The sequence below is a fragment of the Eumetopias jubatus genome, unplaced genomic scaffold, assembly GCF_037043125.1.
Source record: "Eumetopias jubatus isolate StellerSeaLion01/CBP00866 unplaced genomic scaffold, mEumJub1_p1.0 scaffold_1, whole genome shotgun sequence".
Classification (NCBI taxonomy): domain Eukaryota; kingdom Metazoa; phylum Chordata; class Mammalia; order Carnivora; family Otariidae; genus Eumetopias; species Eumetopias jubatus.
This window is the reverse complement of record NW_028274807.1, coordinates 211,911,294-211,938,757: the sequence shown is the minus strand read 5'-3', so window position 1 is coordinate 211,938,757 and position 27,464 is coordinate 211,911,294. Positions and strand designations below refer to the sequence as shown.

At 38.3% G+C, this 27,464-nt stretch overlaps 1 protein-coding gene across 1 annotated transcript; it reads left to right on the top strand.

The window, feature by feature from the left end:
- The first annotated feature begins 21,314 nt into the window (after window positions 1-21,314).
- Window positions 21,315-22,256, top strand: LOC114200860 (olfactory receptor 7G2-like). The gene has a single exon (XM_028093196.2). It carries the CDS (start codon window positions 21,315-21,317, stop codon window positions 22,254-22,256), a length of 942 nt encoding a protein of 313 aa, XP_027948997.2.
- The last annotated feature ends 5,208 nt before the right edge of the window (window positions 22,257-27,464 follow it).

Sequence of the window (27,464 nt, the reverse complement as noted above, 5' to 3'; positions counted from 1 at the left end):
ACAGAAAGATAATGCAAAGAAATCAGAAAAAAAAATACATGAACATGATCTTATGTGTAGAAAGCCCTAAAAACTACACACACACACACACACACACACACACACACACAAATGGTTGAAACTAATAAATGACTCAGTGAAGTTGCAGGATATGAAATCAATACACAAAAATCAGTTGCATTTCTATACACTAACAATGAACTATCTGAAGAAGAAATAAATAAAACAATCCCATTTACAATAGCATCCAAAACAATAAAACACTTAGGAATAAATTTAACCAAAAAGGTAAAAGATCTGTACACCAAAAACTAAAACATTGATGAAAGAAATTGGAGAAGACACAAATAAATGGAAAGATATCCTGTTACACCAATTGGAATAATTAATATTGTGAAAATGTACATTCTACTCAAAGTGATCTACAGATTCAGTGCAATCCTATCAAAATTCCAATGGCATTTTTCACAAATATAGAGGACACAGTCTTAAAATTTGTATGGAACCACAAAAGACCCCCAAAGCCAAAGCAATCTTGAGAAAGAACAAAGCTGGAAGCATCATATTTCCTGATTTCAACTTTATTACAGAGCTGTAGTAATCAAACAGTATGGTACTGGCATAAAAACACATAGATCCATGGAACAGAACAGAGAGCCAAGAAATGAACCCATGCCTAAAACTGCATATTCACCATTCAAAAGAATGAAAGTGGACTCTTATCTTACACCATTCACAAAAAATAACTCAAAATGCATTAAAGACTTAAATGTAAGATCTGAATTCATAAAACTAGAAGAGAACATGGGAGAAAGCTCCTTGACATCAGTTTTGGAAATGATTTTTTTTATATGACACCAAAACATAGGGAACAAAAGCAAAAATAAATAAGTGGGACTACAACAAACTAAAAGGTTTCCACCAGCAAAGGAGACAATCGACAAAGAGAAAAGGCAACCTACAGAATAGAAGAAAATATTTGCAAACCATATATCTGATGGGGGATGTATCCAAAATATATGAGGAACTTATACTACCCAATAACAAAAATGCAAATAATCCAGTTAAAAATGGGCAAAGAACCTGAATAGATATTTCTCTAAAGAAGAGGTATGAATGGCCAGCAGATACATGAAAAGGCGTTCAACATCAGGGAAACACAAATAAAAATCACAATGAGATATCACCTCATACCTTTTAGATGGCTTTTACCAAAAAGACAATATATAATAACTGTTGGTGATGATATGGAGAAAAGGGAATCCTTGTACTGTCTTGGTGGAAGTGTAAATGGGTGTGGCCTTTGTGCAAAACAGTGTGGAGTTTCCTCAAAAAGTTAAAATAAAACTACCATATGATCCAGCAATCCTTTTTCTGGGTATGTATCTGAAGGAAACCAAATCAGCATCTCAAATGGATATCTGCTCTCCCACAGTCATTACAGCATAATTCACAATAGCCAAGATATGGAAACAACCTAAATGTCCATCAATGGGGAATGGATAGAGAAGCTGTGGGATATATATAAAATTCAGTCATGAGAAAGAAGGAAATTTTGTAATTTGTGACAACGTGAGTGAACCCAGAGGACTTTATGCTAAGTGAAATATTCCAGGTGGAGAAAGACAAATATTATGTGACCTCATTTATATGTGGAATTAAAAAAAAAAAAAGTCAAACTCATAGAAATAGTAGAATGGTGGCTACCAGGGGCTTGGGGAAATGGGGAGATTCTGGTCAAAGGGTATAAACTTGCAGTTATAAGATGAATAAGATTTGGGGATCTAATGTGCAAATAGTTACTAATACTGTATTTTATTTTTGAAATTTGTTGAGACAGTAGATCTTAAATATTCTCACTTTGGCTCTCTTTTCCTTCACAATTTTAGTCCTATGATCCTTTGGAGATTCTGCTAAACTATAGGACTCGCCTCGTCCACGACCCCCACCCCAGGAAAATATACATCTTGACATTACTTTGCATACAATTTCAGGGTGTTCATGAAATGTCCTAACTCTACATTAGGATCCACTTTTTAAAACTTTCTTTGTAGAGATCTGAGAGTTTTCAGAGGTGATTCTCAGACCTACAATTCCAGGCTTCCAACACCCAGATCTGAATTACTGCCTGCAAACTCAGTATTTCTACCTGGAAAATTTTTATAAATACTGTGTGGAATGATGAGATGCACCCAGATAATTGGATCCAAATAGACCAGAATTAAAATCCTGGCTTCTTAACCTAGTGACTATTAACCTCTCTAAACTTCATTTTCTGTATCTTTATACTTGGGAGAAATAATACCCACCTCTGAGTTTTCTCAGAACCTGAAGCGAGGTAGCATATGGAGAGTGACCCATGTAGTGCTCAGCATCCCAGCATGGTCTCAGCCAACATTAGGCAGCATCACCTCAGATGTTAAGGAAGGACTTTGAAAAGAGAAACACCTGGATATGCTTCATGGGCTCACCATGTACTAGCCAAATGACCTTGTGTAAATTGCCTAACCACTAAAACCTCACTTTCTTCAAAAGGGAATGATGATAATGGTATATAATGGATAGAGTTTTCTTGAGGACCAAATGAGATATGTATATAAAATTATCTATAGTGTCTGACCCAGAATAAAATAGTTATATTAAGCAGTGGTATCTCTTTTTTGTCCTGCGTGACAAGTTCATTATATAAAAAATAAAGTCTATTTTCTTCTAGAGCCTCTCTTTCTGTGAATGAAATCACCATCCCTCTAAACAACTATGATGGAAACATTTCTTCCACTGCCAAAGGCAATCCATCAATGAGTTGCTACATCTTCCAGAAGTTGAACATTCTATTCTTAAACTCATTTTCCATCTACCTCCTCCCATCATTATTTGAGAGTAAATCAAGGCTCCCATTCCTTCTGGGTTGCCAAGTCCTAGTTCTTAATTAGCTTTTATGCATCCATTCTCCTTCCTCCAAACCATCCTGAAATCACTGCCAGATTAATCCTCATGAAGTATACCTCTGACTATATCATTTTTATTCACTTTTCCATTTACCCACTCATTTATTCCATAAACAATTAATGATGTTTGCCATATACCAGGATTTGGGCTGAGTGGTGGGGACAAAGACATGAAATGACACAGACCCTGTCCTCCAGGCACTTGAGAGCGGGGATTATATGTCTTTGCTCATTTTTGTGGCCAGCATCTTGTCCAGGATATAGAAGGCACAAACACAATTGTCCAATATTTGCATGAATAAATAATGATTCTCTTTTAGATTGAGTGCCTCCTGTAACACCAGATATTGCTCTAAGTTCTTTGCCAATTTGCTACTTGCAACAACCTGCTGAGCTTGGTTCTGTTTCACATACAAGGAAATGGAGACACAAGGAGATTAATAAAATCAAATGGTGCTTCACAGACAGCAGGTGGCAGAACTAAGCCAAGTAGTCTGAATCTAGCACCTGTACTCTTAATCTCTACAATTTCAAGAATCTGGAGTGAACTGATAAATTCACAGTTTAATAAAGGAAACAGACTCAAGAAGCATTTATCAAATTATGGGGAAATGGACATAATAGAAAATTACCCTGAAATTTTGTTATAAGAGTCCTCAAGAAATGCAACTGAATCAGGCAACGATTCTTGGAAAGTCTGCCATCTACACAGGAGACTTTATGAACCACTGTTGTCCACTGAACAAAACCCAAATGTTTACCTTCACATGAAAAAAAATCTCCTGATTCTACTGCAAATCTGCATGTCTTGCTCTGTTTACTATTGCCCTCCTAAAATTATGTTTTACACCAGATTTGGGCAATATGCCAATCTCCCCTCACTACCCATCCTTCCCGTCATATCCTGTCTCCATGCTTCTTCACATTTCATATTAATGAATTCCTAGTATGTGCCCAGCACTATAATAGACATATTACATATAGGGCATGTCATCCTAACAATGAATTTCGAGGAAGGGATTATAATCTTACTTCTTTTACAAATGAGATTATTGAGGCCCCAAATGGGGACAAGATGTGTAGCTCCCAGTTATTAAATGGTGAGCCACCACTGTATGTCTGCCTGAGTCCAAAACTCACAGCCCTTCCATTGAGCCATGCTGCCCTTCTGCATGCTCTCTTCCTGAAGTTCCTTAGCCCCCTTACCATCCTCCACCAAATTCCCACTCACTTCCTCTGTCACTCTCAGTTTTTCCACAACTCCTGGGAGAAGTTTAAGTCTCCAGAACCCGGAGACTCACTTGCTCCTTAATCATCTTGATGATGCTCTACTCGAAGAAACAAAATTCCTATCTCACATGGAAACTTAGAGCTTGGTGTCCACAATTTCTCAGTGGGAAAGATCAGGAACCTCAATGACTTCAGAGACTCGGTGATGGAAACAACTCAAACTTATGCCAACAGAGACTGGTGAAAACACTTTCTTCTTTGAGATACTCAAGTAGACTTGGAAAAGCAGGTCCAGATACTAAGACGGTGCTACATGCTTGCTGCAGAAGAAGGAAGACTCCTTGTACTTAATGTCTCCAGTTCAAAGAGTTGTTGGTCTAAAGAAACATAGTTATCATTTAGCTATTGAATTTGAAAACCTCAAGAGTTTCAATGACTAATTTTTTTAAATTAACCCAAATGACATGATAAATGTTCATAAAAGGAAAGTTTCAATTTAGTTTTTAATAGTGGTTTAATGCCTTTTTTGAATTACTGGTTTAACCTAAATTTTGAAAAAAAATGTAGTGTATTAATACACATACCATAATCTTGAATAATAGGGAGAACATAAATCACATTTAGCAAACATTTTTACATTCAAACCTGGATATTAAAATAGGTGAAATGATTACTTTGAATCACTGTCAAGGTTCATGATTCACAATTTCGGATGGATTCTTTTCTTAATGCAATACCTAACTTTTGATAATTTTTTAAAATTAATATTTGATCACATAATGTAAGTCAAAATGCAGACAATCCTTTAAAAGGACACATTATTTGTCTATGTAGCAACAGCTCCAAAGTATTTTTGGGCAGTTTGATACCTTTTATATTTGAAGTATACTTAACAAGAAAACTGAAAATTTAAATTGACAAAATGATATTTTTAAGACTTCAAAGTGATAAATAATTTTTAAATAAAATTGACCTCAAACTAATAAAATCTGTAAGCAAATAAAAATTAAATATTAGTTTAATGACAAAAACTGAGTATTTGTTAGAAGCTGTCTCTCTTCACTGGTGATTTACTTTTAATTATAAAATTTCCAGCAAATCTTAGCTTTCAAGGCCCTTAATATTTGAAATAGTCAGATGCTTGGTGAGGAAATTACACTTGACTCTAGAATTATAAAAATCTCAGCTTTATAAAATGCATCCATTCATGAAGGTAATTTCTCTAACTGGTGAACAAAATGTAAAATTTAATACAGTACTAATATCTCATTGGAGTGTATACATGTTTCTGAATAATTTTTAAAATAAAATTTAAGATTAATAAAAAAAAGACTATGCTGCAAATTATGGGCTGTGGAAAGGGCTTGCTAGCATCACAGCAGGACTATGTTGAGCAGATGTGAGAGTGGCCACTGGATTCAGGACTGAGACCTAAGTGCTAACTTGAGCCCAATAGAATCACCCAGTTCTCTGAGAACACAGAGTCTACCCTCTCTCTCTGCTGCCTGAATTCTCTCCAATTGCTCTCAGACTTTCCTTCTTGCTCTCACTCTCTCTCTCCTGTTCTCTCTCACTCTCTCTTCTTATCCTCCAAGTCCACGTCTTATTTTTCCTCTTCTTGACATTATCGTTGAAGCAAACTTCACTCAGTTTCCTCCCTGGTGATGGTCAATAAAGATGCTGGTTCTGCTTCCATGAAAGGACAAGAATGATGAAGTTATATCTTGGAGACAGAGGATGCCTCATAGAGGCACAGGTAGGTATCCACCTGGCCCAAAGAAGAAAAGCTATGGTGGGGATGAACTGTAAGAACAGAGGGAATATTTACAATTTTGGGGCCAATAAGAAGTCAATTCCCAAGGCTCCTTGTTAAACAAATTGTCCAATTTCACTTCTATTCCCTGAATAGTTGTTTCCTATGGGGGCTGAGACATGAGAGTAGGAAGCCTGTATTGACTATTTGAAGTCTTCAGGAGGCAACTTGTTGCAAGCTATAGGTTTCCCAACGTGCTCTACAACCTCTCATCAGGGAACAAACTCTCCTAGCCTCCTGAACTCTGTCTCCCCAAGGTCAAGGGCTTCTCCTAGAGGAAGTATCCACTTTTCTTTGAAGCCAGTGTTCCTCAGCAGTTCAAGAAACACCTCCCTACATTCACCCAGTGATCTCACACTGAGAAACAAAGGCTGCTTCCAGTCTCACCTACCCTCAAGAGGGCAACTCTCTGTAAAGACACCATGACTTCCTTCTAGTTCTACTAATGGAACAAGTAGAATCTTACCTGATGGGCACACACAAAGAGAGAGGCTGGCTGAATGGGTCTGAATCTTACCTGATGGGCACACACAAAGAGAGAGGCTGGCTGAATGGGTCTGAATCTTACCTGATGGGCACACACAAAGAGAGAGGCTGGCTGAATGGGTCTGAATCTTACCTAATGGGCACACACAAAGAGAGAGGCTGGCTGAATGGGTCCACAGTCAGATTCTTGCTCTGAGTATTGGTCCCAGGGTGGTATCACTGAGAGTCTCTATCTTTGCATTTTTAGGAATTCAGTTTTATGAGGTCACTGCCAGATTATTGGGTTGTGGGTCAATAAACACCCATGGAACCAATTGATACATTAAGTACCAATTTTTAAAAACCTTGTTATGGAAATCACCCAAGCATAGATAAAAGTAGAGAACATAGTACTAGACAGAGTCATATGAAATTGCCAACATTCCACCATTTTTGGCCAATAAAACTGGCTTTCTTGCATGCTGGCTGCTGGAGTTCTCGAGCAGGCAGTCCAGTACCTGGATTGCCGAGTGGGCAGGTCTGGTGCTTGGATACATGGGGACTAACCAGGCTTCCCTGGGATGGGCCTAGGACCTATGTCTGTATGAATGGGCCTGGGTGCATAGAGGCCAAACAGGCACCAGAGACCACTGAAATTGGTTTGGTGTTTGGGTTTGTGGTAGCTGGCCTGGAGGCTGGGGGCCCAGGGGCCAGCCTGGGACTGGGAAAGACCAGAGTATGGGTTTATGGGAGCCCACTTGGAGCCTAAGGCCACAGGGGTCAGCCAGGTGCTGGGGCCAGATGGGAGCCTAGGCCTGGCCTGGTGCTGGGGCAAGGTTGGAAGCTGAGTCTGTGGGAGCCTGCCTGGAGACTCGGGTCATAGGGGCCAGTTCAGTGTGATAGTAGGGTGGGAGTCTGGGTTGGTGGAAGTTGGTCTGGATTCTAGGTCCACAGGGGCAGGCCTGGTGCTGGGGCAGGCCAGGGACCTGAGGTCAGGAGATCCAGCCTGATCATGGAGTGAGCTGGGAACCTGGGTCTATAGCAGCTGACCTGGCACTGGGTTTGACCAGGAGCCTCAGTGCCTGGGAACCTGCCTAGAACCTGGGGCTGCCAGAGCCAACCCAGTGCTGGGGTGCTCCAGGAGCCTGGGCTTGTGGGACCTGGTTTGGGGTCTAGGTTCACAGGGGTTGGTCTGACACTGAGGTGGGCCAGGAGCCTGGCACCATGAGAGTTGCCCTGCTGCTGGTGTACGTGGTGAAAAAGGGTGCTCACTTCACTCTCCCTGTGCTACAGGAGGGTGTCTCTGTCCATGCTGTGCTGCCTGGTCTTGGGGGATGGTTGTTGGGGTGAAGTGAAACTGATTTCCCCATCTTCTCCAATGCATCATCTCTTATCTCTGGCTGTAATCCCTCATTTGAATCCTAAGCTCTCTTAAAGGTATTACCCTGTGTGGATCATCATTTTGAAGGAAGTTTCTAGGAGCAGATGATCACCACTGACACTTATGCTGCCATCATTCTTCCCCATGTGAACTTTTAAAAATTTTATTATGTTATGTTAGTCACCATACATTACATCATTAGTTTTTGATGTAGTGTTCCATGATTCATTGTTTGCATATAACACCCAGTGCTCCACACAGTACGTGCCCTCTTTAATACCCATCACCAGGCTAACCCACCCCCCACCCCCCTCCCCTCTAGAACCCTCAGTTTGTTTCTCAGAGTCCATCGTCTCTCATGGTTTGTCTCCCCCTCCAATTCCCCCCCCTTCATTTTTCCCTTCCTGTTATCTTCTTCTTCTTCTTCTTCTTCTTTTTTAAAGATTTTATTTATTTATTTGAGAGAAAGAATGAGAGAGAGAGCACATGAGAGGGGGGAGGGTCAGAGGGAGAAGCAGACTCCCTGCCGAGCAGGGAACCCGATGCGGGACTCGATCCCGGGACTCCAGGATCATGACCTGAGCCGAAGGCAGTTGCTTAACCAACTGAGCCACCCAGGCGCCCCTTCTTCTTCTTCTTTTTTTTTTTAACATATAATGTATTATTTGTTTCAGAGGTACAGGTCTGTGATTCAACAGTCTTACACAATTCACAGCCCTCACCATAGCACATACCCTCCCCAATGTTTATCACCCAGCCACCCCATCCCTCCCACCCCCCACCACTCCAGCAACCCTCAGTTTGTTTCCTGAGATTAAGAATTCCTCATATCAGTGAGATCATATGACACTTGTCTTTCTCTGATTGACTTATTTTGCTTAGCATAATACCCCCCATGTGGACTTTTAAAATGTGATGTAGGGCACCTGGGTGGCTCAGTTGGTTAAGTGTCCAACTCTTGATTTTGGCTCAGGTCATGATCTCTGCATCATGAGACTGAGCCCTGTGTTGGGCTCCATGCTCAGTGGGGAGTCTGCTTGAGGAGTCTCTCCCTTTCTCTCTCTGCCCCTCCCCCTGCTCATGCTCTCTCTCTCTCTCTCTCAAATAAATAAATCTTAAAAAAAAACCCAATGTGTGATGTAACCATGAATCTTGAAGCTGTTGTCAATGGTTGACTCTTCAAAACACCACCCAAAAATGCTGTAGAGCAAGTGGCTAAGCTTATTAGACCTACCATAGCAAAGAAGAACACCACCTTGAGAAGATCTCAGTAGTGTCCCAGAGGGGAAATCAAGGAAGGATATTTGTAGGGTCTTAGTGCCTGGGCTGGGTGATTTCAAGTTGGGGACTTATAAGGCAGGGCACTGGTTAGGATAGGGTGGTTTATGACATGGTAGTTTTGCATGGTGATCCCAGAACAGTGAGTCTTAATGAGCCAGCTGTTAATCTTGATAAGTAAATTTAGTTGTTTCATACTCTTAACCTCCAGGAGGTAAGTCAGTTTTGCTTGTTTTCAGTATGCTGTTTTCAGTTCTCACTAGGCATTTGAACTGGGTGTTAGAAAAATCTGCTCTTGGATCTACCTTCTGGGAATTACATTTGTAGGTAAGGAGCTTCAATTCCTCTGCTGGGCATTTCTGTTTGACTTTCTTCCTTCGGGTCTAATTATAATGTGACCACTACTGAGACTAGACAGGTAGAGAACTATTTTTTTTCACCTTTTAGAAGTACTTTTCTGTGTTTATAAAAGTAATGTTTATTACATAATTTTTTAAACATTCAGGTATAAAAAAATAAAATGATCACTTCCAAAAGAAAATTGGCATTGCTAGTTTGGTGCATCTATGTCATGACTTTGGCCTGTTACTTAATGATACCTAAGAATACACGCATATATGTACATGTGAAGTTACAGTTCAGTTCTTAAGAACCTGGTCTCTAATACCAGATTGCCTGTGTTTGCATCTTGGCCTCACCATCACTCTCTATGGGCATTTACTGCAACTGTTTAAGTCTCAGTATCTTTATCTGTAAATTGTGACAAATAATTGTATCAACTTCAAAAAGTTACTGTGTCTATTAAATGACACAGTACATATAATGGGCTTAGAAGAGTTTCTGACAATGAGAAAGCATTAAATACAAGTTAGCTGTGATAACAGTAACAATCATGATGATGATGATGATAATTTATACATGTGTCTATTTCTCCAGAGGAAGTAAATGCAAAAGGAAACAAAATTTAACATAGCAGTCCTTCATTTTGAACATTTTGATTTCATATTCAAGTATACAACTCTGAGACAATCTAAGCCTGTAGAAAAATCACTTAATTCAGTTTAAATTTTGAAGTCTATTCTAGGTTTTCTATCTAACTAATTTCATCTACATATTCCTGAGATCAGTAACACCTCATTTGATTTTTTTTACTTTATTTTGACAATTGCGGTAAGTACATCTATTATTCAGCTTTTCTAAAATATTCCTGGAATTCCTATCTTTTTATTCTTGCAAGTAAATTTTAGGATTTTTAATCATCTTCTAGCGTGGTTTGGTATAATTTCACAAATACTTTAGAATTATTTTGGAATGAACTGAAACTTTACGATACTGAGTCTTTCCATGTAGAAACTGGTAGAAAAATTTAGAGAATTTTTTTGAATGCCTTTTGTTTTCTTTAAAATGAAGTGAATGTCAAATTTTTCTCCTGACATTAGCTCACAAGTGCCCTCAGGTTGTCATCTTTCTCTATTCTCTTTCTTTGCCAGTTGTTCAAGATAGCTTGGAGGGCAGTAGAGAATAGGCCCCTTCAGCTCTGAACAGCACAAATTAAAATTAGCCTTGATGTGAAATTCAGTGGGGAGTCTGTCTCCCACTGCAGCTTATTGTTAGCTTGGGATGCTGTCAATTTGAGTCTTTTTTATTGCAGAATCTGTGAAAGCAATGATTCTCAACTTTGGCTGCAGTTTTGGATCACTGGAGAATTTTAAAAACCTGGCATCCAGAGATTTTAATTTAATTGGTTTAGTATGAGTCTCATGCACTGGAATTTTCAAAAGCCCATAGGAGGTTCAAAAGCACAGCCAGCCTGAAAGCTGTCGCATTAGAGAATTGAGAAAGAAAAGACATGCATGCATGCATGTGGATTACCGTACAAAGGGGCATCCTGGAGTGATTTCTTTCTTTTTTTTTTTAATGAATACAGACTGGCACACACTGAGACTGGAAATAAATTATTCATAATTTCAAGTATGACTATGTCCTCTTTTAGTGAACTGAGACTTTGATGAAAGGCTTCCATCTGATTTCAGTGTGAATGCATGAAGTCTATCTTTTCTGTGTTTTCAAAAGGAACTCTGTTTAAATCCCAGTAAGGCATATAATTTTAGTTAATAGTATTGCTCTAAGGTCTGTTTCCTGGTTTGGGTAATTTACTAAGATTAGGAAAGTTTATGTCACCATCAAGGGGAGCTCTGGGCAGTGTACAGCAAAATCTTGGTGCTATTTTTGCAACTTTTATGTGAGTCTAAAAATATTTCAAAATAAAAAGTGAAAAAAGCATGAGTAGGATGGGAACTCTGACTCCTATGAGATTAAAAAATCAAATAAAGTTTTTGTTTTATTGGAATTTACTATGGTTGACTGCCTTACTGTTTCTTTTTTTTTTTTAAGATTTTATTTATTTATTTGAGAGAGACAGAGAGCACAAGAGAGAGTGAGCATGAATGGGGGGGTGGTGGGAAGGGCAGAGGGAGAGGGAGAAGCAGGCTCCCTGCCCAGGACTCCAGGATCATGACCTGAGCCAAAGGCAGACGCTTAACCCAGGCACCTCTGCCTTAGTGTTTCTTATTGGCATTCAAAAAAAAAGTTGATTTGATCCTTCTTGCCTAAGGCCTCAACCTGGAGATATATATATAGATATAGATAGATAGATAGATAGATAGATAGATAGATAGATAGATAGATAAAATTTTACAATCTATAATCTATTTATCTATATATAGATTTATAAATTATATATATAAATTTATATTTATATATATAAATTATATATAGATCTATATAAATTTTCCTTTCCTTAGAAGAAAATGATATTCCATTAGAGACACAATTGAGTCAGACTATACTGTGAATTGTGTACACACACACACACAGAAGGAGTTTGTCTGTTCTGTGCTGAGACAAAGCCTACTATATGACTACAGGTACACCTAAGGCATGTGGAATGAGATGAGTAAGGGTGGGCACCCTCTGACATTGAACTCTGGGATATGATCAGTAAGTGGGTGATTGTTGCCCATTTACAAGGAGGAGGAACCCCTGTCCCTGAGAGCCCCAGTTGATAAGAATTCTATACCTGGAATAGGAGTTTACCTGAGTGTGTCAGCTTGGGTAGACATCACGACCTCAGTGGAGTACCATCTTGAAATTGTCAGCTAGTCCTTAGTAATGATTTTTCCATTGTTTAAATATGAGTGTCATTCCTGAATGTGTATTTCCTTAGTGCATTGAGGCAGAAAGAGGTTAAGATAGTGTTTCTCAACCAGGATGACTGTGTCCCCCAGCAGATATTTGGCAATGTTTTTGGAACACTTCTGGGTGTCACAATTGAGGGGAGTGCTCTTGGTCTCTGCTAAGTAGAAGCCGGGATGCTACTAAGCACCCTTTAATGCACAAGACAACCCAGTGGTGTAGGTACATATAAGGGAATATTACTCAGTCATAAAAAGGAATTGAGTTCTGGTATCTGCTACAACATGGATGAACCTTGAAAACATTCCACTAAGTGAAATAAGCCTGACACAAAAGGACGTATATCGTATGATTCACAGACACAGAAAGTAGGTTAGAGATTTCCAGGGCTGGAGGGAGAGGAAATTGTAAGTGCTCGCTTGATGGTTACAGAGTTTCTGTTGGGAGTGATGGAAAAGATTTGAAAACAAATCTTGGTGATAGTTGCAAAACACTGTAAATGTAATTAATGCCACTGAATTGAACACTTAAAAATGGCTAATGTTTTGTGATTTCACTGATATGTGGAATCTTAAGAAACACATGAATAAACAAACAAAAAGCAGAAACAGACCCATACATAGAGAGAACAAACTGATGGTTGCCAGAAGGAGGGGATGGGGGGATGGGCAAAATGGGTGAAGTGGAGTGGAAGGTACAGGCTTCCAGTGATGAAATGAATAAGTCATGGGAATGAAAGGTACACATAGAGAATGATACTAAAATAGCATTGCATGGTGACAGATGGTAGCTACACTTGGTGAACACAGCATAATGTACAGATTTGTCAAATTCCTATGTTGTACACCTGAAACCAATATAACATTGTGTGCCAACTACACTTCAATTAAAAAAACAGTTAATGTTTAATTTTACGTTAGGTAAATTCTACTCAATTTTATTTTTTATTTTTTTAAGATTTTATTTATTTGAGAGAGCAAGAGAGCATGAGTGGGGAGGAGGGGCAGAGGGAGAGGGAGAAGCAGACTCCCCACTGAGTGCAGAGCCCAACACGGAGTTCAATTCCAGACCCTGAGATCATGACCTGAGCCAAAGTCAGGTCACTTAATCGACTGAGCCACCCAGGCGCCCCCTACCTCAATTTTAGAAAAATAATGCATTAGCCATAAGCACTTCTGACACTTGAAATGGCATGACTCATAACTTAAACATCTGCTCTGGGGATCTACATGGTACTCTGGGAAGAACTTTGATTTTTGGCCAATGTCACTGAGACAAGAGGTGATTGCCTGACGGCCATGAAACTCTGTAGGTTGTGATGTTAGCAACATTCACAACACATTCTGCTGCAGATTTGGGGAATGATTTGAATGGCAGAAGTATATTGGTAAAAGAGAAGATAATTAGTGTTTTTGTCAAATCCTTCCCGTCAAATAGCATTAATTCAACAAAATTTGATCATGCAATGTGTTTAAAATAATAATTTTTGCATAAAGTCTATAGAATTCTATACTTCCTTTCCTTTTTTTTTAAAGATTTTATTTATTTATTTGACACAGAGAGAGAAAGAGCACAAGAAGGCAGAGGGAGAAACAGGCTCCTGGCTGAGCAAGGAGCCGATGTGGGACTCGATCCCAGGAGCCTGGGATCACGACCTGAGCCAAAGGCAGACACTTTAATGACTGAGCCACCCAGGCGTCCCTTCCTTTACTTTTCTTTTGGACATATTACATTCACTAATGATGAAAAGTTTGTAATTATTAACATTGAGCACCATCTTTACCTATTAAATTAGGGCTGAAATCTCATTCTACTGGAAGTGTGGATGAACCAGCATACTATTGCTTTACTAGTGACATTGAAATTTCTTATAACTCTACTAAAAAAAAAAAAAGAATGAAATCCTTCCATTTGCAATGACAGAGATGGAGCTAAAGAATATCATGCTAAGTGGAATAAATCAGAGAAAGACAAATACATGATTTCACTCATATGCGGAATTTAAGAAAAACAAATGAGCAAAGGGAAAAGAGAGAGAGAGGAAAACCAGGAAACAGACTCTTAACTATAGAAAACAAATTGATGGTCACCAGAGGGGAGGTGGATGGGGGTGAAGGATGAAATAGGCGATGGGGATTAAGGAGTGCACTTGTGATGAGCACTGGGTGTTGTATGGAAGTGTTGAATCACTATATTGTACATCTGAAACAAACATTACACTGTACGTTAACTAAGTGGAATTTAAATAAAACTTTAAAAAAAGAGTAGCAGAATGATTAAAAAAAAAGAAGTGTAATAATTTCAACCTATGACCCACTAATGTGAAGAAAAATGTACACTGAACCTATTGTGATGAAATTGGAAATGGTGTTTATGAAATTCTAAAGTCTTGTCTATATTGATCACAGTCAGATTAGTTTACAGATTATAGATTAAAATCTGCAGTATGAACTATACAGAATGAAAATTAATGTTCAGGAAACACTTAACGACTCTTAGAAAAAAATCACTGATTGTTTGCATTTTTACATAGCTTAGTTGTATTTATAAATATATATTTTTATACCCACATATATAAACTGTGTTTTCACACTTAAAGTTAGAATCTGGCTTCCTGATATCACTAATTAGATTGAGATGCCTTTGCCTACATCTAAAAACTGAAGACTGGAGTCCAATTAGAGAGGGATGGTGTGTCTGCATGTGCAAGGTATGTGAAATGGGGGTGAGGATGAGCGGAGAGAATCGCATGGTGTACACCTAGCCACACATGGTGAGGGATTAGACATCATGAATTCCTCTCTTCCACTGTGTTGGTCTTTAAGGATTTGCATGGCCTGGGGATAAGAATGATACTAAAAATATCTGTCTAATGAGGAGCTTTGGATTTTGATTCCCCAAGGATATATAGAGACACTGTAGAGTCAGCCTGTGACAACCTCATTCAACAGCTCTTGCCTAGTCAAGAAGAAGCACACCTGAGGCTCCATCCAGGAATGATCTTTCTTGACCACGAGCCCATTGCCTCACTTAGTGTGCCTGCCCTTCCTGAAGACAGACTGTCTTCACGATCCAAGCGATATGTCAAGCATCATTCCACACTGATGCCAGCCAGGTAACTGAAAGTCCCTTAGTGAATGCTTCTGTAAGGAGGGCAGTTACTTTACCGCAGATTCATCCAGGGAAAGCAATGAGGAGTGTGCATGCATGAAATGATGAGAACTGAGTGTCCCATGCACGCCAGCCTGCCTTCCTGTTGACAAGTTCCCATGTATGTTTGTACTGATACACTGATACTCACCCTGTTCTCAATCTGCTGGTCTCCTAATCTCTCTAAAAAATGGCAGAACCCAGTTATTCTCCTACGCAGAAAAATCTGCCCCTTCTCAAACAAGATGACTGTTATAAAACTTTCTGGTATTTACTTGAATTTTTGTGGTGGTCATGGGGAGGGGTTTTGGTCAGCTTTTCCTTTTATTTGCATTCTTGGTTCTTGATACACCATTGCGCAGAACAGTATATTATCCCTGTAGCTTGCTTGAGGATGGTGAGGAGAAATTGGAGACTCAGGAGATCTGACTGGCTCCCTTCTTAGTACACTCATTTCTCTATAAAATTAACAATGATTTTATATAAGAACAACAGAGATAGTATAATAAATTAAAAAACATCCTTAAACTCATTCCAGAATCAACGAATGTTGACCTCTGCTATACAAAGTTCAGGTCTTTTTTGTAAATTAACAAAATAGGGGCACCTGGGTGGCTCAGTTCATTGAGCATCTGACTCTTGATTTCAGCTCAGGTCTTGATCTCACAGTTGTGAGTTCGAGCCCCATGTCGGGCTCCACTCTGGGCATGGAGCCCACTTAAAAAAAATGCATACAGAAAGCACCTCTTTTGTATCCTCAACTCTTGTTCTTCCCTTCCTGAGACAACATCATCTTGAATGCGATGGTCTCTCCTATACATGACTTTATATATATATATATTTACTACCAGAACATCACATACGTTTATTTCAGATGTAACAGCAATGTTAAAATCAACAAGATTAATTTTTAACCGCACCAAGTAAACTTAGCCATTTAAGTATTTTTAAAGTTATTCCCTCCAAAAAACTGAGGGAGCTTTTCTTTTCTACCCCACAAACCACGGTTTCCCAATAGTTCTATTTTTGGAGGACTTTCAGTTGATGAGTAAACTGCTTTGGGGATATTTTAGAACTTCTTTCCCCAAATGAAACCTAGTCTGGACAAATTATATATTGCATAGATTTCTCTGGAGATTCTTTTCTTTAGAACCTAAATGTAATTACCATAAGGATAATTTTTACCTATTTGCCCCGTAGTAAAAACTATCTGTCCTAAAATATACGATGGATATATCCTCTGAACTTCCAGTTAATTGTTTTACCTCAACAATTTTTATGTTCCAAAATAACCAACTCAACATGGGACATTACTTGAGTCTTTACTGACTCACAGGCATGTGAACTAGTGCCCAGCTTCTACATCCTCCTCTTCCTTAAATGGATGGAATTACTTAATACAAGTTTGATGTAGGACAATTAACCCTTTCCAAACAAGTCTGATGTACGACAAACCTTTTCAAACATACAGTTTAGGTAAAGTCATTGTCTACTGTGGAAAAAGAAACTATAACGATAGGGAGCCTACATACTCAATTCAAAATTTAATTTTTCCCCCTCTTAAATAACATGTACTTAATTGTCATGAGGCAGCTATTCAGTTTTCAATAACCACATTTAGGGACACATTCATAGGACTGATTAGATAGTCCTGGTGAAATGGTTATAGAAATAGAGGCAGTGTCATCTCAGAAAACTCATTTATATATCAAAATCTATTCTGATATCTGGAAGCTTACAAAAAGGCTGAATTCTTCAAACTAAGTATGCCTTCTGTAACTCAAGCACTCTTCTCTTGGCAAGAGCAAGCTGAAGCTTATCCATGAAGGTAAAGGTGCTTAATGCTAACTTTTTTTCTAAGCTTATATTTGGACTGCTGAAGAAACTGATACCCAAGAAACCAGCATGGTTTTTCTACATTTTTACTATCTTAAGATTCAAATCCTATAAACTCATTCAACTATCTTCCTTTTCCTGTATTACTCTTGGCACTCAATTAAGACTGCTGAAGTCTATTGTACTTTGTACTTTCACATTCTCAAAAAAGATTATAAAATGTGCATAAACAATGTGTAAAATAATTTTGTCATTTAACATATTTGGAGAGATGAGATTTCTATTACCAGAATTTACATGAGGATAATTATTATGAACCAAACTTCCTTTTAAAGTCAAATGACAAGAAAATTCAAGCCCCGTGCATTGTTTTAAAGTCTAATGAGAACATTTCATGGGCCACTAGTATTGGCAATCTAGAAAATTTTAAACATTGGATAAGGGGCTATGGAGGAAAACATGAAAATTTCAGATGTTTCCTATCTTACAAAAAGTTATCAACCCGTCCAAGCCACTCCCTATGTGCCAGAAAATAATCTGGCATAAACCAGTCCCATCAGTAGAGGAGGTCACAGTGACATTTACGTTATTAACACTTCAGAACTTCTACTTTTCCAAGTATGGAAGCAATTACATGGCTTTATATTGCACATGTCTTCATAAACATACATAGGATAAAAGACATTAACCTATCAGTTAGGGAATGAAGAAATAAATCATGACATAATAATACAGTGGATTACTCTCTGGTAATTAAAATTAAGTGGAATTAAATATATTAACAATAAAGAAAAGACAAATCACATAAGAATTCCAAATGTAAGTGACATGTCCTATATGGTTCTTTTTATATAAGGCCTTTAAAATTGAAAATAATGTAGTTGTGGGGCATCTGGGTGGCTCAGTCGGTTAAGCATCTGCCTTCGGCTCAGGTCATGATCCCAGGGTCCTGGGATCGAGCCCCGCGTCAGGCTCCCTGCTTGGTGTGGAGCCTGCTTCTCCCTCTCCCACTTCCCCTGCTGTGCTTTCTCTCTCTCTCTCTCTCTGTGTCAAATAAATAAATAAAATCCTTTAAAAAAAGAAAATAATATAGTTGTTTATGTCATTATATTAACAATAATATTAATTATAGTAAAAATTGCTGGGGAATAATGTGTAGTGATTCCTCTGGGGAAAGAAAAGAATCAAGATTGTTCAAATACATGATGTGTATATCTGTTTTATTTATTGCAATAAAAACACTGAGAATGAAGGACCCCTGGCTGGCTCAGTAGGTGGAGCCTGTGACTTTTGATCTGAGGTCTTGAGTTCAAGCCCCACCTGGGGTGTAGAGATTACTTAAATAAATAAAACTTAAAAAATATATTTTTTAAAAACCCATTTAGAATGAAGATAGTGACGTGTGTGAATTTTATGCTCTTGATTTATCTCTATGGGTTTTTTGTTGTTGTTGTTTTTGCTTGAATAATCCATAATAAAAATAAAAGTCTGTTATGTTTATTATTATTATGGATTATTCCTTGTAATGGTTCAAAATATATTAAGATTTTCTAATAATGTATATTTTATGTCATTCAAAAATATTTCCCTTATAGCTTTTCATTATTTATACTTATTTGTACATCTAATACATTTTTATGTAATTTATTTTAATTGCCACATATTTTTAAAGCTTTTATTCATGAGAGAGAGAGCGCACACACATGCACAAGTAAGGGCAGGGGCAGAGGCAAAGGGAGAAGGAGAAGCAGGCTCCCCACCAAGCAAGGAGCCTGACATTGGGCTCCATCCTGGACCCTGGAATCCAGACCTGAGCTGAAGGCAGATGTTAAACAGACTGAGCCACCCAGGTGACCCTCATTGCTATATTTTTCATCATATGTCTTTTTCTCTTTTTTAAAGATTTTATTTATGTATTTGAGAGGGGGGTGGAGAGCATGAGTAGGGGGGAGGGGCAGAAGGAGAGGGACAAGCAGACTCCTGGCTGAACTTGGAGCCTGGTGGAAAGGCTTGATCCTAGGACCCTGAGATCATGACCTGAGCCAAAGTCAGACATTTAACCAACTGAGCCATCCAAGCACTCCCACCATATGTCCATTTCATTTTATTTTTCTCTTTTTTTAATTTTTAATTTAATTTTATTTAAATTCCATTAATTAACATATAGTGTATTATTAGTTTCAGAGGTAGAGTTCAGTGATTCATCAGTTGCATATAATACCCAGTGCTCATTATGTCACATGCCCTCCTTAATGCCTATCACCCACTTACCCCATCCCCCCGCTGTCTCCATTTCAAATGAATATTGATACCATTGATGAGTCCTTCATTCTTTTTCTACATGATAAAAGTTCCCAGCTCATAATCTTTTCCCTGAAATTTGCAGTTACCGTGCAAGGGGTATTCTTTCTTTCTATTGTCTTTCCTCAACTTACCCCATCCCACTGCTTCCTTGTAAGGAGTGAAATGTACAAGGTGCATTTCATGGCAGGACAAAAACACACACACACAATAAGAAATGTCAGTACAAGGGTCCTATATACTGAGTAAGTGCCAGATGATTTTCCTCTATTCTTTTCCCATCATTGCAACATCTCCATGAGGTTTTATGATAGTCCCCATTATACAAATGAGGACACCAAGCTTTTCATAAGTGAACAATTCCACCCCCTCTCCCCAACACACAAATCAAGTACTGGTCTGGACTAAATTCAGTATTTAAGCTTAAGTAATACACCAAATGATAAAGGCTGTCATGGCTACTTCTGTCTCCTTCAGGCAAGGAAGGACCACTGCTTTACAGAAGTACTACTGTTAAAGATGCCTGACTATCTTATAATTATAAGTCCGACTTACCTTATAATTCTCTGTCTCCCAAGGGACTGAAAATTGTTGCTATTTTCACCTGTTTTTTTAGAAGACTATGTTTCCTCTCTCTCTCATTTAGCTGGGTTTTTTCTTTTTTAATGATGTTCCTGCTACCTATCACCTAGGGAAGAAGTCTCCTTAGGATAAGATAGAGAATGTCATTGACATTTGCCCAGCTTCTCTTAGAATTAATTGCTAATGCTGGTGAGTGGTGTTTCCATGGGGGAGTCTTATGATCTTCAAGTTTATATGCAACATTTTCAAATCTTTGCTCAGGTACAGATCATATGTTTGGATGGATGTCATGCACCTGCTACATGGTACTTCATGGGTAGTGATGGACGTATGCTGTAGACAAGGGAAAAGATTTGGGGCATTGTTCAAGATGAATACATTAAGATTTTAAAGGAAGTTTTATGAAATCTGAGTGTTGGTTTAAGAATGCTAATTCTGTATTATCCAGAGGCATTAACAATGATTTGTCTAGACAATCAACTCAGCAGTTAAACCATTTGAGTTCACACTTTGTCTTTTCCAGGCACTGCATATTCCACCCCACCTAAATTTCCCTACAGATAAGTGGACAGTATGATATAACTCATCTGTAATTTGACAAGCCCTTCATCTGATTCTGAGGCACACCAAGGGTTGGGCACCATACTCTGCTACAGAGATTGGATAACTTCATTCTCGTCTGTTTGTTTGAGACAAGGAATATTTCTGAAAGAAATGCCATGGTTTATTCTTTGTCTCAGTCTTGGCACTTGGCACAATGTGTGAAAAAGATCAATAAAAATTTGAGCCAAAAATTTGAGTGGAGGAAAGAAAAGTAAGAGGTGATGATGATGGAGGAAGAAATTAGCAGAGAGAAAGATTTGAATATTCTTTCGGCTTCACCATATACATAAGTTTTATTTATTTTTACTTAAGCACTGGCTCTCAAACTTTACCATATATCAGATTTATCTGGAGGGTTTGTTAAAACTTAGATTGCTGGTCCTTACCTCAGAGTTTTTCAGCAGTGTATCTGGAGCAGTACCAAGAATTTGCATTTCTAAGTAGTTTCCAGGTGATGTTGCTTTTGCTCAACCAGAGACCATTCATTTTATTTTATTTTTACCCCATCTTTTCCATTAGATTCATCAACAACATGGAACCCAGAAATCACACAGATATTTCAGAATTTCTTCTGCTAGGATTGACATATGATTCAGAACTGCAGCCCTTCCTACTCTGTCTGTTTCTGTCCATGTACCTGGTCACTATCCTGGGAAATCTGCTCATCATCCTGGCCATCAGTTCTGACTTCCACCTCCATACCCCCATGTACTTCTTCCTCTCCAACCTGTCCTTTACTGACATCTGTTTAAGCACAACCACCATTCCAAAGATGCTGGTGAACATCCAAGCACAGAACCAGAGCATCACTTATATAGGTTGCCTCACCCAGGTTGGATTTGTCCTGGCTTTTGGTGGCTTTGAAAATTTTCTCCTTGCAGCAATGGCCTATGACCGCTATGTGGCCATTTGTCACCCCTTGAGGTACACTGTTATCATGAACCCCCAACTCTGTGTTCTGCTGATTCTACTCTCACTGTTCTTTAGCCTTGTGGTTGCCCTGCTCCATAGTCTAATGGTGCTACGGTTATCCTTCTGCAAGGAAGAAATGGAAATCCCCCATTTCTTCTGTGAACTTGCTCAGGTCATCAAGCTTTCCTGTTCTGATACCCTCATCAATAACATCTTGATTTATTTTGTGGCTAGCCTATTTGGTGGTATTCCTCTCTCTGGGACCATTTTCTCTTATACTCAAATTGTCTACTCTGTTTTGAGAATGCCATCAGTGGGAAGAAATCTCAAAGCTTTTTCCACCTGTGGGTCTCACCTGTCAGTTGTGTCCTTGTTCTATGGGACAGTTGTTGGAGTGTACATTGGTTCTGTAGTTACTGACTCTTCCAAGAAGACTGCAGTGGCTTCAGTGATGTATGTCGTGGTTCCTCAAATGATGAACCCCTTTATCTACAGCCTGCGGAACAGGGACATGAAGGGAGCCTTGAGAAAACTCATCAGTGAGATGCCTTCTTTGCTGTGATTATGCCATCTGCTTTGGACTTGGGTTTCTAGAAGGAGGCAAAGTGATAGGAATCCTAGATGTGCCATAATGCTTGATATTTCCATCACTGAATTCCTCTAAACTAGCCAGACAACAGAATGCCCAAGTTAATTTTAACTTGGGTTTGAAACATAATTTGCTTTTTTGTCTAGTCTTATGATGTTTGACACATGATTTCAATTCTCTAAATTCAGTTTCTTTTCTCAGGTTCTATACAGAAGCAGAGCCTGAGGCAAGGGTTCTTTTTATAGTGATTTTTTAAATCACTCTCAGAAGGAATATTACAGAAAGTATGAAGGACAGGGAAAGTATTGAAACAAGACTGGGGTCATATCTAGAGACTAGTTTCCACCTGATTTCATGGTAGGGCCATGCCACTAACACTCTGGCTTTAGATCTATAATGGAGTATGGGAGTTTACCTTTTATACACCTATTTAGTAATTAATTTGTTGACTATTAACTGTATCTTTCTGAAGAACTTTACCATCTACCATATTTCATTTTAGTATCTATGAATTTTGTGTAATTAGATTATCTCAGTGGTTTGAGATACCTGTATTTGAGCTCTCTCAGTGATAAAACCTTCAGCTACAATAATAAAAAAATCCTAACTCAAATATTACCAACAATAAAGAGAGTTATTTTTCATTACAAGCACTTAGAGGCAGGGAATGTACAAGAACAGACAGAGATTCATTCAGTCCTCCATGGGTTGTATGGTTCTAGGACTGGCTGTCCTCAGGGTCATCAGATGATGGCACCAGATGGAAATGTCATACTTGGACATGATTCCCAGAGACAGAACTCTGACTGTCCTTCCTTGAATCAGATGATTATAGAATTTTCCACAGAGTCAATTACAAGAGTCAACTGGAACCCCAGCTGTAATAGGTTGTATGGTCCTCAAAAAAACTTGTCCAGATCCTAGTCCCGTAACTTATGAATATTTTTTGATTGAAGGGTAAATTGTACTTACTTGGAGTCTTTGTAGAAGATGAGCTTATTCCCCTATTATCTGGGTAGGTTCTAAATATAATCACATCTATCCTTATAAGATAAACAGAAGTGGAAATGATCCAGAGAAAAATGAGGAGGTAATGTAACCATGGTGACAGAAATTGGATGTATGCAGCCAGTATTTAATTTTCAGTATTTGGTCATTTTTTCCAGCTTTATTAAGATATAATTGTATATAACATTCTGTAAGATTAAGGTGTACAATGTGCTGATTTGATGTATTTATATATTGCAAAATGATTAGCACCACTGCATGGATAAAACCTCCATCCCATCACTTAATTACCATTTCTTCTGTGGTGAGAATATTTAAGATTCTACACTCTTATCAATATTTAAGTATAGTACTATTAACTATAATTACCATGATCTATATTAGATCCCCAGAATTTGTTAATCTTATAACTGGAAATTTATACCCATTGACCAAAATCTTTCCATTTTCCCCACTGCCCAGCCCCTGGTAGCCACCATTCTAGTCTCTGTTTCTGTGAGTTTAACTTCTTCAGATTTTCCACATGTAAATGACATCATACAGTATTTGTCTTTCTCTGTTTGACTTATTTTACTTAGCATAATGCCCTCAAGATGCATCCAAGGTGTCACAAAAGGCAGGATTTCCTACTTTTTCAAGGCTGAATAATATTTTGTTATATATATACAACATTTTTAACCATTCATCTGTTGACACTTAGGTTGTTTTCATAACTTGGCTATTGTGAATAGTGCTGCAATGAACATGGGAGTGCATATATCTCTATAAGATCCTGATTTTAATTCCTTTGGATATGTATCAAGAAGTGAAATTGCTAGATCATATGTTAGCTCTATTTTTAATTTTTTAAGGAACCTATATACTGTTTTCCACAGGAGTTGTAACAATTTACATCCACACCAACAGTGCACAAGTGTTCCCTTTTCTCCACACCTTTGCTAACACATTATCTTTTCTCTTTTTGATGTGACCCATTCTAATGGGTGTGAGGTGATATTCTGGTTCTGATTTGCATTTCCCTGATGATAAGTGATGTCAAGAAACTGTTTCATGTGCCTGTTAGCCATCCATATGTCTTCTCTTGAAAAATGTCTCTTCAGTTCCTCTATTTACTCTTTAATTGGGTTGTTTAGTTTTTTGCTATGGAGTTGTATGAGTTCTTTATATGTTTGGGATATTAACCCCTTATCAGATATATGATTTGCAAATATTTTCTCCCATTCAGTAGGTTGCCTTTTCATTTTGTTGATGGTTTACTTCTCTATGTAAAGCCTTTAATTTGATGTAGTCCCATTTGTTGATTTGGGCCTTTGTTTGTGTTTTGGTATCATATCCAAAAACCTGTTGCCAAGACCAGGGTCAAAGAGTTTTTCCCTAAGTTTTCTTCTAAGAGTTTTATGGTTTCATGTCTTTTGTCTAAGTCTTTAGTCCATTTTGAGTTAATTTTCATAAGTGGTGGAAGATAGGGATGCAGTCGCATTTCACTGCATGTGTTTATCCATTTTTCCTGACACCATTTATTGAAGAGACTGCCCTTACCCATTGAGTATGGAGGACTTTTGTCAAATATTAGTTGACCACATACACTGAGGTTTATTTTTGGGATCTTGATTATGTTTCATTGGTCCCTGTGTCTATTTTTATGCCAGAACCATACTGTTTTGATTACTTTAGCTTTGCATTATACTCAGAAATAAGGAAGTGTGATGCCTCCAACTTCGTTCTTACCCAGGACTGCTTTGGCTCTATGGGTTCTCTTGGGACTCTATATAAATTTGAGGATTGTTTTTTTCTACATTCTGAATATCACAAACCCAGTCTCCAAGCCAACAGGTAACTTGGATTGAGATTTTGGGGCTTTTCTGAAACCTTCAGTTGTTCAATTGTTCCATATTTATGGTTGGGTCCAGGCAGTGTCCACAACTTTTGTGTTCACCCATATTGCTCAAATACTGAAGCTCCATTTTTGTCTTTGACTTCAAGCACTAATCTCTTTTAGGACGTTTAGCTTCCAGGATGTTCATTACCTGGAGAGAGTAACTTCTTCCTTATGGAGGTGACTCCATAGAGCCTCTAGGCTTCAGTGCCCTCACCCTTTATGTGTAAGTTATTTTTGTAGCACATGGAAAGATTTGTCTTGTTTTAAGAGACCAGCTATGAATTTTTATACATACCTATTATTTAATGTGTTGAGATGAAAGGATGACATTCAAATGCCATCTTGTCTCATGTTGGTTTCAAATACTATCACAAGAACTCCACTAATTAAAAAATGAAGTCATAGGAGTGCCTGGGTGACTCCGTTGGTTAAGTGTCTCCCTTTAGCTTTGGTCATGATCCCAGGGTCCTGGGATGTAGGCCCACAGGGACTAGAAACCTGCTTCTCCCTCTCCTCTGCCCCCTGCCCCACTTGTGCCCTCTCTCTCTCAAGTAAATAAATAAAATCTTTTTAAAAAGTGAAGCTATACGGAAAGCGTTAACATGTGGCAAAAATAAATTGATAAGTATGTGAATATATTAAATAATGAAAATTTGTAATTAAGTATTAACATGGAGCACCATCTTTCCCTATTAAATTATGGCTGAAACCTCACTCATTCTGAGAGTATGGATGGACCAGCATACTCTTGCCTTGTCTATGGCATTGTAATTTCTCATAAATCTATTTTTAAAAAAGTGTCATAATTTCAACCCATGACCCACTAATGTGAAGAAAAATGTACACTGAACCCATTGTGATGAAATTGGAAATGATGTTTATGAAATTCTGAAGTCTTGTCTATATTGATCACAGTCAGAATTGTTTAGAGATTATAGATTAAAATCGGCAGTATGAACTATACAGAATGAAAATTAATGTTCAGGAAACACCAATGATTCTCAGAAAAAAACCATCACCGATTGTTTGCATTTTTACATATCTTAGCTGTATTTATAAATATATATTTTATACCCATGTATATAAACTGTTTTCACACTTAAAATTAGAATATGGTTTTCTGATATCACTAATTAGATTGAGATGCCATTGCTTGTATCTAAAACCTGAAGACAGGAATCCAATTAGAGAAGGATGATGTGTCCACACATGCAAGGTATGTGAAATGGAGGTGAGCATGAGCAGGTGGAAAGAACTGTGTGGTATGCATGTGGCCTCACAGGGTCAGGGATCAGGTATCCTGAGTTGCTCTCTTCTGTAGTTTTGGCTTCTAAAGATTTACACTGTCCTGGGATCCAAATAAAAGTGTTTGTCTAATGAGGAGCTTTGGATATTGAACCCTCAGGGAAACAGAAACTGCAAATAGTCTGTCTAAGACCACCTGACTTAACGGCCCTGCCCAGTCAGGAAGCAACACCTGGGCCACCTCCCAGTGATGATCCTCCTTGCCTAGAAACGTGGGGCTTCACTCAGTCCCTCTGCCCTTCTCAGAGACAGACCTTCTGTCTCCATCATTCAATATCCGGGGATGATATCTAGTATCATCCTGCAATGATGCCAGCCAGGTAACAGAAAGTCCCTTAGACAATGCTTTGGACATGAGGGAAGGTGTCTACTGGAGTTCCTTCCCTGCATAGCCGTGACACAAGTCCATGCTTAAGATGATCAGTACTAAGTCCCCAGTGGGACTCCTGCCTGAATGTCTTGACATGTTACTTTATACCTCCACTCCAATGCTGATGCAGCTCTTATTTTGCTAGTTTTCTATTCTGTCTATTTAATGGCAGGAACCATTTTGCTCTTGAATCCTTCCCTTCACAAACAGGATGACTATTATAAAGTTCTCTGACATTTACTTACATCTTTTCATGATGGAAGGGAGAGATATTAGTTAGTTTCATTTTAACCCCCTGTACATTGTACAGAAGAGCCTTTGGTGTTATCTTTATAGCCTGGCTGTGAGGACTTAGAAGAAGGAAATGTAGACCCAGACAGACAGAGCAGGCTACCTTCTTCATCTACTTGTTCCTCTTTATAAAACTACCATGTGTTTTCAATTATAAGAACGGTATAGATATCGTAATGATAAATTTAATATGCTACCATTAACCCCTTTCCGGAACTAACAAATGTTGGCATTCTCTTGTATCATCTCATGCCTATTTTATTTATTTATTTATTTTAATTTGTTGATAAGTTTATTATTCACTGTGATGGCATAATTTATTTTGTTT